General features: G+C 36.8%; 1 protein-coding gene across 1 annotated transcript in view; it reads right to left on the bottom strand.

Moving 5' to 3' along the window:
* The window catches only part of CCAP (Crustacean cardioactive peptide), a 56,386-nt gene that overhangs the window by 13,404 nt on the left and 22,982 nt on the right, over positions 1-20,000 (bottom strand). Inside the window, exon 2 of the mRNA XM_067118467.1 lies at positions 2,079-2,189. Within this exon, the coding sequence (XP_066974568.1) occupies positions 2,079-2,180 (102 nt within the window). The 5' untranslated portion in view covers positions 2,181-2,189. The remainder of the gene's footprint in view (positions 1-2,078; positions 2,190-20,000) is intronic.

The raw sequence follows: 20,000 nt of genomic DNA, 5'->3' as shown, positions 1-20,000 counted from the left end.
CCCTTTCGTTCCTTTTACTGTACCTCCTTTCACATTCTCTTTCTTCTATCTTACTTTCCACCCTCTCCTAACAGTTGCTTCGTAGCACAACTGCGAGGTTTTCCTCCTCGTACACCTTTCAAACCTTTTACTGTCAATTTCCGTTTCAGCGCTGAATGACCTCATAGATCCCAGCACTTGGTTTTCGGCCTAAATTGCATATTCCATTCCTATATATTCCCATACACCTGACAAGGTGTTCAAACGAAAAAGCGGTCCTACAGTGGGCCTCTGAACTCGAACCAATCAACCAACCAAAACGGTTACGGTAGAGGAGGTCTGTATGTCGTCAGGTAGCACAGACTTTCAAGACAAGTTTACATCCAGCCTCCAAACTTTGCACCTTGGTGCGACTGTTGGAGGCTAAATGGAAGTCGAACATGACCATGAGGGTGTGTCCTCAATGCATTAAAACATTTTATAAACACGCATCAGCAACTAATCACACACACGTCACAAACAGGTTGAATACAAGCTAGTGACTCGTTGATAGTTGTAAACAGTGCTTATACGATTACCCAGCATTTGCCTATGTTCTGTCTCCACTTACAGTTGTCAACTTGTTTTCAGCTTGTTTGTGATATGTTTGTGATAAGCAGCCGATATTTGTGTATGACATGTTTTACTGCAGTGTGGACTCACCATCAAAGAGGCCTTACCAGGGCACAGACATGGGCTGCCCCAATAATTTGGATGAATTGATGTCGCCCAAGTTCGTTGGGGCTTCTCATTTCAGGGCACTGTAAGAAGTCTTGGTTTCGAATAAGCCATAAAAAATGACCATCTTTTATTATCTTCATATTTTTATTTTTCTTCTCGTCTGTATATACAGCGCATGCATCTCCCGCAATGCTCTTTGTCTCATTTCATTTTGTTTTTCTTTATTTTTTATGGATTTCTCATTCATTCGTTCCGATGAACCGATACTTTCCGAGACAGAGTTCTGGCGAAAATATCTCTGATATTCTCCAATGCATTACTTTAATTACCGCAAACGTGTTACTTTTTTCTATAAGGGAAATGAGCAAGACTGCTTTTTGCATTTTCTCCCTTTCCTTCCTGCTTTCCCTTGCAAATGTGTTCCTTTTACGTCTCATTCAGTCAGTCTTGCCGAAATTTTTCTGTGTTGTGACTTTAGCCCACAAACTTATTTGATTATTATATATATATATATATATATATATATATATATATAATATATATAGTGTATATATATATAAAGACAAAATCCACGAAAGAAAGAGAAACAATGGATTTCGTCTTTATTTATATATTCATCACGTTCCATACTTTCGTGATTCAGTTATACGCACACGTATATATATATATATATATATATATATATATATATATATATATATATATATATATATATATATATATATATATATATATATATATATATATATATATATATATATATATATATATATATATATATATATGTATATATATACAGTATATGTATGTATATATGGGTGTGTAGAGGGTAGGTTGTTGTAGGGAATTGCAAGTTACAAGCTTTTTTGATTGGAACTTTTTCATGAGAGAAAGAAGTCTGAGATAAGGTCGCGATATGTCATAATGGTTGCTTTACATCAGCATGGATCAAGTTATGTGAGAATGAAGAGAAAGGGGAGATAAAGAGGAAAGTTTTTTGATAAGAAACAGAATCTTAAGTGGAAAATGAAGCGGCTGATGTTTGCATATAAGAAAAATTGACGGACACTAAAAATGAAAGTATTTGCCTCAGAGCAGTTTGAAAATCAATGTGATCAACAGTACGATTACGTGGAAAAGGCAGGAAGGTGGAGCAATAAATGACGTTATGAGTAATTGAAAACTAAAAATGTTTGATTTATCCAGATATCTTTGAGTAAGTGCAAGGAATGACTGGGCAAAACAAAGAAAGGCACAGGGTCTTAGCAAAATATTAGATTAAGGAGACGATTGTCTGAAGAAACCAAAGTCTGATCGCATGAAGGAATTGTTGATCTAGTTTTCCTGTAGGGAAGCGAAGTGTGAATGTTAGATCGTACCCTTTTAGCAACAGGTGATGCCGTTGTCTGCATCGCTACGACGATGAGCAGAAGAACGGCAGCGAAGAGGCTACTGCGGATGCTGAAGTTCTGGTTGAACATTTTGATGATCTGAAAAACAAAGAGAAAAAAAAAATTAACTGAAAGATACAAAAAAACTTTAGTTCCACAGTTTTCCAGCGTTCAGAGTCATGGAATTTTTCCAGTTAGCTGGATGATTAGATTTGAAGTACTAGAACTAAGCTAAGGAAAATTAACAATGTGTAAAAATATGCAGCGGGGAACATTTTGATGATCTGGAAGAAAAAGAGAGCAGAAATGGAATGTGAGGCGAAAAAAAATCTCAAATCTCTTCAGTTCCATTTTTCCAGAGTCACGGAATGTTTTCCAGTTAGCTGAATGACTAGTCTGAATTACCAGAACGAAACTAAGCTAAGAAAAATGAAAAAATATCTAAGAATATGCAAAAGAGAAAAAATGAAATGCGAGGCGAAAAGAATCTCAAATCTCTTCGGTTTACAGTTTTCCAGCTTCCGAAGTCATGGAATGTTTTCCAGTTAGCTGGATGATTAGATTTGAATTACCAGTACGAAACTAAGCTAAGGAAAATTAAAAAAATATGAAGCGGGGAATTCGTGAAATATTTTTGGGGTTAGCTAGATTACCGGATCAGAGCTGCCAGAACGCGAAGGTAAAAAGAGATACTTTCTTTCGTGATTTTAAACGTCGGCCTAAATTCGTAGCCAATTCCTGGTATTGTTATTTTTTTTTTTTTTAGAAACGGTTTAATTTCGCTCCGTGTTTTTTAAAGCAGAGTTACCCAATAAGCGATTGCCAGAGTTATTAACACGAAGAGACGGGTAAAAAATGCGTATAATCAAGGCCACCGAAAATAGATCTACCTTTCGGTGGTCTCGGTATGATGCTGTATGAGCCTCGGCCCATAAAACTCTCAGCCGGCTTTTGTGGCCTGTGTTGTTGCGTTGCCAGAAGCACGATTACGGCTAACTTTAACTTTAAATAAAATAAAAACTACTGAGGCTAGAGGGCTGCAATTTGGTATGTTTGATGATTGGAGGGTGAATGATCAACATAAAATTTACAGCCCTCTAGCCTCAGGAGTCTTTAAGATCTGAGGGCCGACAGAAAAAGTGCGGACAGAAAAAAGTGCGGACGGACAGACAAAGCCGGCACAATAGTTTTCTTTTCAGAAGACTAAAATTAAGTGAAAAAAATAAGTTCGAAGAATAATGTTGCGGTCACATTTGCACTTTCAGTTTCCGAAGGAAAAGAAGAGACACTGTTTTCTTCCTTTGCCCCAGCACTTGCGGCCGGGAAGAAACTCAGGAAGAAAGGAAGGAAAAAAGGAAAGGGGGAAGGATGCCAGTGGGGGAAATGTAATTTCCTCTATTCAATGTTGGCGGAATAAGAGGATTATGACATCGAAGGCAAAGGGTGAGGCCAAGGCCCTTTTAAAGAAAGGGTAACGCGATAAGTCTTTTGCGTGATGTTTCAGATGCTTCAAGTGGATGACGCCTTATTTACATATTACGTGAGTGTATATAGAGTAGGTACGCGTCAAGCATGTACGATTATATATAATTCAAGTAATCTGTTTTGGCTTAATAACTATATATATATATATATATATATATATATATATATATATATATGTAATGTATATATATATATATATATATATATATATATATATATATATATATATATATATATATACACGTACATATATAATATATATATGTATACATATATATATATATATACAGTATATATATATATATATATATATATATATATATATATATATATATATATATATATATATATATATATATATATATATATATATGGTTATTAACCCAAAAAGATGGTTTTACAGGTATCTTTTTTGTTTTCCCCTGCTTTTCATCATCACTAAAAGACTGAATAGACCTACAAAAAATGCCACTAACTTAGAATCCATTGCCTTTCATCATTACTAAATAAAAATTAATATAGAAAAAAGACTACTGCAGCTCAGGAGTTCAACAAGATTAATATAAGGGAGTTCAACTTAGTCCAGCCACGACGTCAGTATTTATGCATCTGTTATCCCTATCAAAATTGTCAGGTTAAGCTGAACGCTTGTTGCGCGCTTCCTCATACCTCATCCACGTTTCCTCATCTCTCATCCACCTTATTAAAAGTGTCAGGTTAAGCTAAATACTTGTTACAGGTTTGCTCATCCTCATATTTATAAAAAGTGTCAGGATAAGCTAAATACTTGCTGCACGCTGCCTCACACCTCATACCTCATCTACCTTATAAAAAGTGTCAGGTTAAGCTAAACACTTGTTGCACGTTCCCTCATACCTCATCCACTTACTAAAAGTGTCAGGATACGCTGAACACTTGTTGCACTTTTCCTCATATCTCATCCTTATAAAAAGTGTCAGGTCAGGACACCCACACTTAAAGTCAAGTGAAAGAAGACATCTTACTTAATCAACGCCCTTTCCCCCCCCCTCCCCTGTCTTTAGACGTGTCCTCCTTAAGGGGACCAAGATTCTAGGACATTCATTATTTTACTGGCAACATTTCGTCAAACAAAGGAGACCATTAGCTTCCATTACCGACAAAATATAGACCCTGCTTGCTTGTGTGGGGGTTGGGGGGGGGCGCATTAGACGCAGCTCCTTTGAAGGGGAGACTTTGCTGGTGGCCCGGAGGTGAGCTTCCAGCTCTTTTGACGAAGATTCTCTCTCTCTCTCTCTCTCTCTCTCTCTCTCTCTCTCTATATATATATATATATATATATATATATATATATAAATTATATTATTTATACTTTTGCAGATAATTGATGCTTCATATTTATCATCAATATATCTTTTTTTTTTCTATTATATATATATATATATATATATATATATATATATATATATATATATATATATATATATATATATATATATATATAGTTTGGTAGAGATATATTGTTGATAAATATGAAGGTCAAATTCCTATGGACAGCTATGCTGGAACAGAGAAATAATCTTATTTTGAATATCTTGCTAATAAGACGTATTTTCCGGGAGAGAGAGAGAGAGAGAGAGAGAGAGAGAGAGAGAGAGAGAGAGAGAGAGAGAGAGAAAGAGAAAGAGAAAGTAATGTCCTCTCGGTGTAAATAACGTACTTTATACCCTTCAGTGAGTCAGTAGTATGAAAATATGAACTCGGGTTGCGTTCCCATTTCCGTTAATAAATACTCGGTGACAACTCATTGTCATTCGGCGATGCGTGAAAATGAGCAGTGAATTGAGCATGATTTTTGTTAGCTTTATTGACACTTGGGGATTATCCTTTTCCTTTGAATTTTACTACCGTAAATGCAGTTCTTTCTTGCATTACATTAGGGTATCGCTAGTTGAAAAAAAAAAATAATAATAATATAATAATAATAATAATAATAATAAACAACATCACAGTTCGGATGGAAGCTAGATTAAGGTTCTTTGCAGCGTCCCTTCGACCTTTAGCTGCAACCCCTTTGATACCTTTTACTGTACCTCTGTTCATATTCTCTTCCATCGTACTTTCCACCCTCTGCTAACAATTGTTTCTAGTGCAAATGCGATGTCCTCCTCCTGTTACACCCTTAAAACTTCCTTTATACTCGGTTCTTTTTCAGCGCTGAATGACCTCTTAGGTCCCAGCGCTTGGACTTTGGCCATAATCTTATATTCCAGTTCCAACTACAATACATAAGGTTTGTTTTGTTAGCTGCTCTATGCTGGAGCTGTTGATTGATCGATTTTTATATATGTACTGGTTGTCGAATCCTATTGTCCAGAGCTTCTGATGCGAGACAAATAACCTTTCACGTTTTATACATAGAATTTTCTAGAGTTTCATATAACTGAAAGCCAGACGTCATGGTCGCATGAAAGTTTGGTGTGAGCTGACAACAAAATGAGGAAGCAACAGATTTCAATCATACGGCGTTGGTCAGTAAGGAGTACATGAGTTACTCAACAAATCCCAGTTCTTCCGTTTTCTTTGAAAGAATACGTCAACTTCATAGAGTATTAGCTAAGAGTAACGGTAATTACTTGTTCTTTAATAATATCCAACCTGTGCTCCCATTTTTAAACAGTTTCTGATACTTTCAGTGGGACTTAGTGATTTTAGCAACGGGCGTTGCTGCCTTATTTGCTTAAAAGTAGATTAAGTTCTATTTTCGATAGGCTTGGGCTGACTTAGCCGTTGCTCAGGGTTGCTCAGTTGTAGGCTATACCAACTTTTTCATTAGAAGAATTTTGCCCATCAGGAGTTGCATTCTGAAATGTGTTAATGTTCTCAGGAGTTTCCACAAGCAAGCATGAGCTTCACAAGCACTCGTCATATTTTACAAAATTTCGTATCGTATTTCGCAGGTTTCCGCTAGCAGTTCTCACAAAAACTCCCAAGCTTTCACAAGCCGTTGCGACCGTTCACAAGCTGTTGAAAGCTTACCCAACCTTTCTCAGGCGCTCCTAAGGTTTTACAACCACTCATAATCGCAAACACGAGCTCACAAGCTCGCATAAACATTCACGGAGCTTGGGCGAGCTTTTCCAATCAGTCACGTAGTTGCAGGGACGAAATCTCATAATCTGCACGGCTAAAGGCTTAATCCACAAAAATTCCGCTCGATTAAAAATATAAAAAAAACCCGCGTGTGACGACTGACAGTTATACTTTTCCAATAACCGTTTTCATCAAATTTTCTTTCTGCGAAATTGTAAAAACGTTAAATTGTTATCAAGTATGTACGACCTTCCTCTTTGCCAATTTAAATTCATTTACAAGTCATATAAGAATTGCCTTTTCTAATACTCTTGTCCATCAGATATTTTCTATATTACTTTGTAAAATCATTACCCCACTCACTTATGTTTTTATATATAATTTCCGTTACTTAATCGTTCTCCATGTATCCAAGTCACGTTATGTTTACTTTAAACATATCGTCTTACCGTTGATTAATTGCCCAAGTTTCTTGAGGTTACATGAATATGCGCCAATTTCACTATGTCTATTGACTCTATAAGCAGGCAATATCTAATCTCTTATATATAATAGTCATTTAATTCGCCCAGAGATTGTTATTTGGGCTTTATAAACTGGAATTATATATATGTATGGAGCTGTTGGCCGATGTAACCTTTAGCTTCGTGGAGTTTCCGATCGTAAATTATGTCAAATTATAAATAAAAATTGAACATTACCAAACTAATTATTTTTTTAAACTAGTACTTACGGGAATTTATAATTACAATTATTTTCCATTAAGGGCATGTGCAAGAATCCTCCCCCTTTCTCTCTCTCTCTCTCTCTCTCTCTCTCTCTCTCTCTCTCTCTCTCTCTCGTACAGACACGACATAATGTACTTAGTCACTAGAAAGTACTTGTGGTTGTCTGTTGCCTAGAAATACTGAAGAATAAAGAAAGCTAAACAAATCACACCCCGTGGTAATGAAGAAATTTTTAAGTGTAAAGTTGGGGATTCGAACGTAAGGTACAATTTTTATTTATTTATGTATTTCTTGTATAAGCAAGTGCTAACCGGTTGCTGTATTCCACAGACATTCGACATTTTGAAACAATTTTCATTGGGAAATTCATGTCGTAGAGAAACAGTTGCCAATAAATTCTCCAAGTTCACGATTTATGCCCAAAAGGAACAATCTTAGTACCCCGCTTGAAACACTAATGGAGTTGCGTTGTCACAGTCACTTATATACCGGGTTTCGACATTTTTTACTATTATTGAACAGATTTTTCGCACATGCATTGTTTATATAACAGTTTTAGTGATGTCGGAAGCAGTTTTTTTTATTATGAATGAAGAGTGCGTCCCTCTTCGTTTGTTAGTAACATGCTTAACACTCTACATGTAAATAATTCTTTTTACCGCCTTGAACGAAGCCTGACGCAAAATTGCTGCAAAACGGAAAAGAAAAGTATAATCAAGGTATGATAATAAAAACAGCGAGCTACAAAAAAAAAAAAAAAACTACTCGAGGAAATGTGCATCAGTCTATCAGTGAGATGGGTGGGGAAAATGGGTGGAGCTTTTTTACATAGCTGCTTAGCTGCGTAATATAGTCTGTGTCAATCAACTCCCCGTTCTATGTAATATGAAGAACACTGGGGAATCTTTTTATTTTTTTTTATATATTTTAAAATTGTGTGCTGTCATTTTTCCTTCAAAGAGAATTTACCCGTGATACCCCGTAGATGGTTAGTGGGGTAGTGCCGTTAGTGCACGTCACGTGGGGCACTGTAGGCATTACTTAAGGGTGTTTGCAGCGTCTCTTCGGCCCCTAGCGCCAACCACTTTCATAGCGCAACTGCGAGGCTTTCCTCTTGTTATACCTTTCCAACCTTCTTATGGTCAATTTTCGTTGCTGAATGACCTCATAGGTCCCCGCGCTTGGCCTTTGACTTAAATTCTAAATTATATTCTGATCTTTATCTGTAATAGTCTTACTAACCAAGATTCGCTGGGTATTATTGTCAAATGTTGAACTACATTGACTCGGTTAAGAAACGCTGGATTCATTGTATAATAAAGTGAGGGAAGCTGTGACTGGATGGGGTAGGGGGTTTGTGGGGGGAGGGGTTGGAAGAGAAGAGGGACTACTTAATTGTACAGCGATAATTAATCACCTTCACTGTCAAGGACACCGTTATCTTGGGCAGTCCATTGCAATATTGCTGTAAATACTTGCATCTGAGCTACCAGCTTCTGCTTGCATTACTACTTCTGCGCTAGTTTGTCGATCTTTTGCTGCTTAGCTTGTGCCTGATAATAGACATTTTCTACTAAAAGGCTCAGAAAACCATCGAAAACTCTTTTCATGGATAAATTTTGCTTTGTATTTTGTGTCGTAGTGAAAGGTGTCTGAAGTGATCCAGGCTATAACCGTGATGTTTTCAGCCATGCTTCACTGGCATAGACATAAACTTGGTGCCATATAGTTACTCGGAAGACAGTGTCCATTTATTTTGTCGGGGGGAATCCTTATGCCTGATTTCATGAACCCAGAGTGGCTTGTTTTCCCTTAATACCGATATAAGACAACTTAAAAAGAAATGAAAGTCACCAAGTTATTCGCTCGAGACAAAACCAGAGGAACTCGAATCAAATTAGGCCAACCCTTCCGCGTAAATCCTAGATGGCGTATATATTCGTGCACTAAGTACAACAAATAACAATTAATTACACAGCAATGGGAAAGAGACGCAGTTAGAATCACCAAAGAATAATGAAAGGAAAGCCGATATTTATATCAGCAAAAGCTTTTCGGGTCTTCGAGGGAGTCCAAATAGGCGAAAGTGTTGTTTGAGTGCTGGCTTGTGTCGATGCAGCAGGGGTTGGAGCACAACATAGCGCTCATTATTTCTTTTTGCTCTAAGGACCTAACACTTTCACGTTCCCTAGTATTTTATTTTTATGGTTTGTACCTTTGTGGTGATGCTGGCTGAGAATACGTTCCCTTGTTCTTTCAAGAGATTGGCACAGAGGGGAACTTGTTTTGTTAGACCGAATCATGTTTCTTAGCTTGTTGGGTTTTCTCGGCTTAAGATAAAAATTTGGATAGAATTTCTCTATCTTTGTTTTTCTCTGGTATATCGTTGGTTATTCGGTACCCTTGTGGAGAAAGCTTGATTTCCAGTACGTCATGCATTAGACTGGTATTAGGATAAGTTAGTTATGGTAAACTGAATTTAATAGTAAAGCTTGAATGATATATATATATATATATATATATATATATATATATATATATATATATATATATATATATATATATATTATATATTATATATAATATATGATATATATATATACATACATACATGTACTTATACATATGCATACATACATACGCACAAAGATTTTTCAACAAAGAAGCAATAGCATAAAACAAGTAACATCTCAGGAACTGAAGGAACCAGCATGATAGATATTACTATGGAAGTATCTAATAGGCATTACGAACTTTTATATCCTCTCCGGGACACTTACGGCTTCCTGATGTATCCGGACGAGTCCGTTATCGGAATTGAAATGGTATGTATCCTCCTGCAGTTTAGAATGGAGAACTGCATGTTAACGCTTGCAGTTAGTGATTGAGTTGGTGATATTACTGGCGTTACGATGTCAGTGGTCATCATCGCCGCTGTAACGTTTGTGTTCAGTTTCCAATCAATTTTTTGGTAGTGACTGGGAAAGAGGCTACTGGTATGAAATAGTAGTAGTAGGAGTAGTAATATTAGTAGTAATAATAATAGTAGAAGTTGTATTAATAGGTCTTGAACCGATAGCGTCAAATACTGCGGGTAATGTATTTATTATTATTATTATTATTATTATTATTATTATTATTATTATTATTATTATTGTAGCTTACATTCACCACGACTCAAGGGGAAAGCCATATTTGTGATAATAATAATTATAATAATGATAATGTTTATTATTATTATTATTATTATTATTATTATTATTATTATTATTATTATCTCGTATTTGTTAGTTTTATTTCTCATTGTGACAGGTTTTAATGGTTCCATGTCTCTTTGTTTCCGGGATTCTTAATATTTTTATTGGCGGTACACTGCCAATAAGAAAAGAAAGCGGTGAGCTAAATATTTAAGAGAGAGAGAGAGAGAGAGAGAGAGAGAGAGAGAGAGAGAGAGAGAGAGAGAGAGAGAGAGAGTGCTTCATCAATTATCATAAATTTTCTACCAGACGTCCAATTTCTTTCCTTCAAGATTCGTCTCACCTCCCCTCCTTATCTTTTCTTCCAATTCTTCTTGTCAAATAGTTTTACCACTAAGCAAATTACTCCTCCCCCTCTCGCAAGTACCATAAATATCCTCGTGAGCTGAAGCCTGTACGTGTAGGATGAGATGCAAGGATCCGTCTTTTCATTTCCGGGGAGATCTTGGTGTTGCTTATCCTGATGACCTGCTCTTGTTTCTCGTGGAGCATAGTTCTGTTCTAAAGGCCGTGGCTGTCTTTTCCTTTTTCAGCTTTCTGTAAAAGAAAACTATTGTCACGGCTTTGTCTGTCCGTCCGCACTTTATTCTGACCGCACTTTTTTTCTGACCGCACTTTTTCTGTCCGCCCTCAGATTTTAAAAACTACTGAGGCTAGAGGACTGCAAATTGGTGGATTGATCATCCACCCTCCAATCATCAAACATACCAAATTGCAGTCCTCTAGCCTCTGTAGTTTTTTATTTTATTTAAGGTTAAAGTTAGCCATAATCGTGCTTCTGGCAACGATATAGGATAGGCCATCACCGGGACGTGATTAAAGTTTCATGTCCCGCAGTTTATAAACATTACACCGAGACCACCGAAAGACAGATCTGTTTTCGGTGGCTTTGATTATATATACGCTGTAGCGGCTGTACAGAAAACTCAATTGCCGCGAAGAAACTTCGGCGCATATTTTACTTGTTTTTATGTAAAAGTAGGCAAATGGAACGAGCAACCCGATGAGCATATGTATTCCAGATGTTTTTAAAAAAGAACAAGAATGGGAGGAGAAAACGACCAGGGATGCGTCTTGAATGAAGATTACAGATGTTTGTTGTTTATACCACTTTTTTTAAAACAGTTCAGAACTCACTTTGATAAGCCTCTGTTCTAGAGGCCGAGGATATCTTTCCCTTTTTTTATGCAAAAGGAGGCCCATGGCATGGCATGGGAAAAACAATCAGGGACTGGTTCCAAAGTCTTCAAAGAAGGTTACAGATTTATCTAACTTTTGCTAATTTTTAAAACTGGTTATGAACTTAGTAGAATATTCATTCAGTCAACTGCTTTGCTGCATTGATAAGCCTCTGAAGGACTGTTTTTGTTTTAGATTTCTGCATTTAGTTTTGTTTGTAATCCCCAGCATAGCTGTACATTAGAAACTTCTAAAGTCATATCTTAACTCATTTTAAAAAAGTGAGTAAAAAATCCCAGTTTTGTTCAGTTTAAAAGCTTTCAAAATCTTGTTTTGCCTCAGGTAAAAACTATAAATTTGTAAAATCCGAAGCTGCCTCAACTTCACGTTGAAATTGGTTGTTAGTTCTCTCACTTTCCGGAAGAGTCGCTTCTTGAATAGAAAATGACCATAGAATTCTGAAGACACTCAGTAAGGAAGAGAGTTCCAGAGTTTAAGGAAGATGTTTCTTGAATTTCTGAGCATCGTCTGTTGAAAAATGAAGCCTAACAAGTGCGACAATCGGGTGAGGGTCCCTGGGGAGCATGAACGGTGAAAGTACCTATAAAAATGACAGAAACCTGTAGCGTGTTAGTGGAACGGAAGCGCAATAAGAAAAGGAGAAGAACTGATAAAAGACTTAAGGATTTCGAAATAGCACTTTTTAACTTTTTAATGAACGGTTAGCAGAAATAGGTGCACGAATAAAATAGTACTTTGGAAGAAATACTAAGATTATATCAACATTAAACAGCTTTATAGGCTAACAAGCTTATTTTATGTTAGTTTCTCATATGGCCTTTTGCAGTGTTCTGAAAGGGACTCCGTAATTAGAATGGAAGTTTGTTAGGCCAGTTTCATTATTAAAAGCGTATTACCTTTCTAAAGGGAAGGTTAATCGTCTTGCATATCGGAGTTATTAACCCTTTTATGGGAAGCGGATAGAGCTTAATGGTACCTTGAGAATTAACTTGACTAAAGGAAGTTGAAAGTCGGTCACGATTACTTTTTCTGTTTTTTATTTCTTTTTAGGATCTTGTTATTAGACTGACCACTAAATATTCAATATTTTTTTATATATTGTGGCCTGACACGTATACAAAAATATGCGCGATAGCTGAGATTAGTTACTTGAGGCCTTCCTGGTCGGTTAAATGCTAAAAGATACCAAGTAAGCGTCCGTGTGACATTGCCTTCGCGCAAACAGGATGTTACACTTTTGTAGAGTTTTTACTGGATACGTCAGAGGTTGGTTCCACTGACTGCAATCTCTGAAGTGTCCGTTTTTTTATAACTTTTTGTAAACACACAGCAGTCATTTGCTCATTTATGACTGGTTGTGAGTTATATTGGAAGACATTCCACACCCCCGTTATGATAACGCAATCTTATCCCAAACCATAATAGGAGGCTGTAGGATTCTTGAACCAGGACAAACCAGGAAGCTACAGAATTGGCATTTTTTTTTATTATCAAGTTCTTTTATACCAAACGCAAGAATTTAGGATGCTGAAAAGAAACTTAAACCTTGGGCAATCTGACTAAGTGAGGTAGTGTATCTGTACACGGCTGCTGTTCTTAAAGTTGATAAAATTTAATATTCCACGCAAGGTCTTAGAAGGGAGAAAATAGGAGACTCACAAACTAAATTGAAACTGTCGCACGAAATTCTGCACATCGCAACGCTTCGAAAGCGAACGATCCTCGAGGTACTGTGCTTCAGAGGAACGCCAGTTATGAAATCCGTACAAGACAGTGTCAAATGACCTTGCTCATCGTGAGAAATGGGGAATCCAACTCGGTGACAGGGAAACGCTGAATATATTTCTCTTTGTTTTACTGTGTTTATTGTCCATCCTCTTCTCTTCTCTGTCCTCTGTTTCTCTCTTTTGTCGCCTACCTTATTCTCTTCTCTCGGTTCTTTTTTTTTGGGGGGGATTCTTTATCTTTATTCCATTTTCGTGAAAGCGTCTTGGTCAACAGTACTAATAATTTTGTTATTGTAGGGGATAATGTGATAAGATCTTTGCCTATTGTTGTTGTTATTATTATTATCACTATTATTACTATTATTATTATTATTGTAAGAAACAAGGATAAGCCCTACAAAGGATAATCTCAACCTGTTGTTCAGAAATCATATTGCATCGCTCATCTATATATTACCAGTTTATTCGTTCTTTTTTATATTTAAATAACGATCGTGAATGAAGAATTATGACCAAAAAGGTTGCTGGCAGTACATGTTTTCAGTACTTTTATATTCTAATTAGCTTCTCTAGGTTCTAAGTGCCAATTGTGAATGGCACAATCAGCGCCTCAAGTTCAAATATTGAATTGAAAGCTAGAGAGCAAAACTTTAATTAGCGTTTGAAGTTCAGATACTGAATTAGAGGATAGGGAACGAAGGTTGAATTAGCGCTTGAAGTTCAAATATTGAATTAGAGGCCAGAAAACGAAGGTTGAATTAGCGCCTGAAGTTCAAACATTGAATTAGAGGATAGAGAACCAAGGTTGAATTAGCGCCTGAAGTTCAAGTATTGAATTAGAGGCCAGAGAACGAAGGTTGAATTAGCGCCTGAAGTTCAAATATTGAATTAGAGGCTAGAGAGCGAAGGTTGAATTAGCGCTTGAAGTTCAGTTACTTGATTTGAGGCTAGAGAGCGAAGTTTGAATTAGCGCCGGGAGTTTAATTAGAGCAGAAAGATGCAAGGGGTTCAGTTAGAAACGAAAGATCAGATGTTTAATTAGAGTCCGAAGAGCGAAGTTTTCATTAAACACTTAAGGGCGAAGGTTTAATCTGGAACTTGAGAGCAAATGCTTACTAGAGATTAGACATCAAAAGTATATGCTTTTTGTTAGTCTGAGCAGATTATATATATATATATATATATATATATATATATATAGATACATATATATATGTGTGTATATTACACACATATATATATATATATATATATATATGTATACACACACACACACACACATATATATATATATATATATATATATATATATATATATATATATATATATATATATATATACATATATATATATATATATATATATATATATATATATATATATATATATATATATATATATATATATATATATATATATATATATATAAAGTTGGTGCCCGTGATTGCGTGGGCGTGTGTATAGCGAAACCAGTTTAAACATAATTTTTGACATGTATTCAAGAATTATTTTGTGACTACATCTTAATGAATACCTATTCATTGTGACTATACTTTAAAAGGGTCTTTGATTAAGCTTTGAACAATAAACTTTCTTCATTAAAGTAGAACGCTTACGTCAACCGGTTAATTTTGGATTGCAGCCGCTGTCTTGCTGTTTTATTACAGCTAATTCAAGATAATACTTTAGTATACCTCAGCGCATACTCCCACCTCTCCCCCCCAACCCCACGCAGTTTTTAAAGGCTTTCAGATCTTGAATATCAAATTAAGCCTTAATTTTCCAGAGACAAAAGCGTCTTCATTATTTTCCCCGGCATCATCATTATCGACCGGGAAAGACTTTAGAGTAACGTCTTTCTTTATCTCGGGAAGGTGCCATATTTTTAAAATTAATTAATTTCCTTTTATATTCACCTTTTCCAAGTATGATTTACGTATACGACGCAGCTGAAGTTTCACTGTGGTTGCTTTCATTTATAGATGTGAGTTTTATTGATATTCAATTTTTTGTTAATTTGAGAGTTTTTTCGAGTTTTCATTTTCACAGTGGACGGATCAACCGAGAAATGAGAATCACACCAAGCCCCGTCATTTCTCTTCTTTTCACTGTACTATTATTAGCTCCAATATACCCGTTCATTGTGACGTCGCGTGTCGCCCAAAATTAGACAAAAGGGAACACCTGGTGGAATTTCAAGAGTTGCACCTGCAAATTTGCGCGCCGGATGCCTCGCAGGTAGCGTTTATTATGATCGAAAACTAACAAACAAGAAAGGAACACAACTATAAAAAAGTGTTAAACCCTCCCGCACTTCTTACAAGACACACGAATCCCACATTTACCCAATAACAACACCAGGGGGATTATCACTTCCAATATATTACCGGGTGCTCTTTTTTCCCTCCTTTGGAGGGCGGGAAGGGATGGGAGATGGGGGCGCCGGAAGGGAACAACTAACCTGCCGGTTACTCGGGAAGTCTTCAAGGGGCTTGCAGTATACGCCTGCAAACTGATTTGGTAGGATAGAGTGGCAGTTGTAATTGCAAGATACTGACGATATAAAAGATTTAGTCGGAATAACCTTGCACGTCTTTCTAAAATAATAATAATAAAATCATATGTTTCGTCGTATGACGTTTTAATGTTTGGAGCCAGCAAACAGCGCATCTGCACCGATTCTGCCACATATAGAGATTCCAATTTAAAGTAAATAATATAATTGTTTACTGGGACCTTTTAATGTTTTTCCTTTTATTGTAGAATGTTTACTGGGACCTTTTAATGTTTTTCCTTTTATTGTAGAATGTATGCCTCATAGTTCACAGAGCGAACGTTTATAATCCTTAAATTGCATAGTGTGACATTTAAGACATCTCATTAATAAGAACAAGAGTTATAATAGCACTCTAAAAATGTCTAGGGCGTAAATCTCATTTTCCATTCACAGGTCCAGACATCTTACTACTAGCTTCATCACAAGCAGGTAATCGAATGACACCATCATGTACAGTACCCCCCGGCAATCGGATTACTAAAACGGCGGTAGACAGCCCAGGAAGAAGAAGAAAAATGACGGGAAAGCATAATAAGAAACGGTCGAGAAGTGTCAAAAAATTAAATAAGATTTCGTCCGCTCGGGTGAACGCGTCAAGCCATTGCTCAGAATCGGGTGCGTTCTGTGTGACGGTTTAACGTGAACGGCGACGCTCGACAGGCATGGCAAGGGGCTCTCTCCGAAAACAGAAAAAGGTCAGTTTCACGGTTTTCGAAATGATGGGAAATTTAACTCGGTTTTCGAAATGAGGGGAAGAGTAACTCTGTTTTCGAAATGAGGGTAAAACAACTTGGTTTTCGAAATGAGAGGAAAACAATTAAGTTTTCGAAATGGGGGGAAGACAATTAGGTTTTCAAAATGAGGGGAAAAGCAACTCGGTTTTCAAAATGATGGGAAAAGCAACTCGGCTTTCGAAATGATGGGGAAAGCAACTCTGTTTTCTAAATGAGGGGAAAATCAACTCTGTTTTCGAAATGAGGAGAAAAGCGACTCGATTTTCGAAATCAGGGGAAAAACAACCCGGTTTTTGTAATTATGAGAAAAACAACTCTGTTTTCGAAATGGGGGGAAAATCAACTCAGCTTTCGAAATGAGGGGAAACAACTCGGTTTTCGAAATGAGGGAAAACAATTAGGTTTTCGAGATGAGGGGAAAAGCAATTTGGTTTTCGAAATGATGGGGAAAGCAACTCTGTTTTCTAAATGAGGGGAAAATCAACTCTGTTTTCGAAATGAGGAGAAAAGCGACTCGATTTTCGAAATCAGGGGAAAAACAACCCGGTTTTTGTAATTATGAGAAAAACAACTCTGTTTTCGAAATGATAGGAAAATCAACTCAGCTTTCGAAATGAGGGGAAACAACTCGGTTTTCGAAATGAGGGAAAACAATTAGGTTTTCGAGATGAAGGGAAAAGCAATTTGGTTTTCGAAATGATGAGAAAAGCAACTCTGTTTTCGAAATGAGGGAAAAAAACTCGGTTTTCGAAGCGAGGGAAAAAACAATTAGGTTTTCGATATGAGGGGAAAGCAGTTAGGTTTTCGAAATGAGAGGAAAGCAATTAGGTTTTCGAAATGATAGGAAAAGCAACTCTGTTTTCGAAATGAGGGGAAAATCAACTCGGTTTTCGAAGTGAGGGGGAAAATAAACTAGGTTTTCGAAATGAGGGGAAAAGCAACCCGGTTTTCGAAATGATGGGAAAAGCAAAACGACGATCCTGTTAGGTGGTTACGAAGTAAAGAGGAATGCAAAAGCGTGGTCCAGTTGAATACTTGTGAAATGAACCTAGCGCGTCATGGTGATCCTGTTAGTCTTTGTTGAAATAAGGGAAATTGGTGTGGCTCTTCTTTTGAAGTTCTGAATTGTAAGAAAAGGAAAAAATTGCTGTAGGTTAAATATCCAGATTTATGTAAATATACAAAATAAATACCGTTACCAGTTGCATTAATTTAAGTCCATTTTAAAACATTCAAGATTTTGGTGCACATTTACCTGCTTTAGACACTCGACTTTGAAATTGCTAACAACCCATTGAAGTAACTTTGTAGCGGGGCTAGCGCCGTCGGTGCACCTCACGTGGTGCATTGTAGGCAATACTAAAGGTTCTTTGCAGCTTCCCTTCAGCCCATAACTGCAACCCCTTTCATCCCTTATATTTTCCTTCCCTTCAGATTTTTATTCTATCTTACTTACCACTCTGCGAGGTTCTCCTCCTCCTGTTCCACCTTTCAAACCTTTTTACTCTCAGTTTCCGTTTCAGCGCTGAATAACTTCATAGATCCCAGCGCTTGGCCTTTGGCCTAAATTCCATATTCTCTTCCCCTCCCGTTGAAGTAAAGGCGTCGCATGTGGACATAATGTGTAGTAGTACAGTGCAGTGAGTTAATTATATTGCTCCGCAGAAAAAAAAAGTGAACATCAAAAGGGAAAACCTAATGAAACAGAGGAGGTTGTACTCAATGGCTTGGCCGAGAGTGAGAAAGCGAAGCCGGTTGGAAACCTGGTTTTATTTCCTTAGAGGTACGTAAACACAAGGTGCTAAATATAGGCCGCAGTGGTTTGATCGGAGTGAGGCTTACTTCTATATAGGGTTACTGCTGCAAAGAGATGTGTCTAACCCAATTGAGACCAACCTGTGATGCTCTAATCAGGCGAGAGGGATATACACTCTCGGTGATTTCCGTAGGTGTACAGACCCACGTACCAAACTTGAATTATTTACGTATTGCGTTCCTTATTTATTTATTTATTTATTTTTTTTTTTTTTTGCGAAACTGCCGTCACAACGCGGAATCGTTAACATGCTCCTTTTTACCAGTGGCGGATTGTCGTCACTAACGAAAAGAAGTCCATTAACTCACATTTAGCAGTTCCCGTAGGGGGTTAGTGTCGTCAGTGCACCTCATTCGGTGTACTGTAGGCATTACTTTCGGTTCTCTGCAGCGTCCCTTCGTCCCCTAGCTGTCACCCTTTTCATTCCTTTTACTGTACCTCCATTCATATTCTCTTCCATCTTATTTTCCACCCTCTCCTAACAATTGATTCGTAGTGCAACCGCGAGGTTTTCCTCCCGTTACACCTTTCAAACGTTCTTGCTGTCGATTGCAGTTTTGGCGCTGGATGACCTTATAGGCCCCGCCGCTTGGCCATATGCCTGATGTTGATATTCCATTCCAGTCCACAATTATTAGTAACCAAACTTTATTAAGGTGCGAAATGACAGATTTATCTGTCAGTAATCAGAAGAAAGGAGCAGAACAGCCTTTCATTAATCTAGAGGAAAACTAGCGGAATAGTTGCCCAAATAAATGACAGAAAAATAAGAGATTTGTTCGTCAGTAGTTAGGAGAAAAGTAGCAGAAATATTTGCAATAAATAGGGGAAAAATAGTACAAATATCTGTCAGTAATTAGGAGAAAAATAGTAGAAATATCTGTCAATAAGTAGGAGAAAAGTAGTAGAAATATCTGTCAATAATTAGGAAAATAGTAGTAGAAATATCTGTCAATAATTAGGAGAAAAGAATCAGAATTTCCTGTCAATACGTAGGAGAAAATTGGTAGTTTCATCTTTCAGTAATTAGGAGAAAACAGTAGATTTATTTGTCGACGTTTAATGAAATAAAATCGCTCAAGTATCTGCTGTTAATTACAAGAAAAATAGAAATTTGTCATTGGGAGAAAACAACAGAATTATCCGTTAACGACTAGGAGAAAAATAGCAGATTTATTCCTCAGTATTTAGGAGAAAATAGCAAATTCATTTGGCGATAATTAGCAGAAGTGGCAGACTTATTTGTCATAATTACAAAGAAATTAGCTGATTTGTATGTCAAATTAGAAAGAATGTAACACACTTGCCTGTCAGTGGTTCGATGGAAAATTAT

The sequence above is a fragment of the Macrobrachium rosenbergii genome, chromosome 16, assembly GCF_040412425.1.
Source record: "Macrobrachium rosenbergii isolate ZJJX-2024 chromosome 16, ASM4041242v1, whole genome shotgun sequence".
Classification (NCBI taxonomy): Eukaryota; Metazoa; Arthropoda; class Malacostraca; order Decapoda; family Palaemonidae; genus Macrobrachium; species Macrobrachium rosenbergii.
This window is presented reverse-complemented; position numbering and strand designations above follow the sequence as displayed.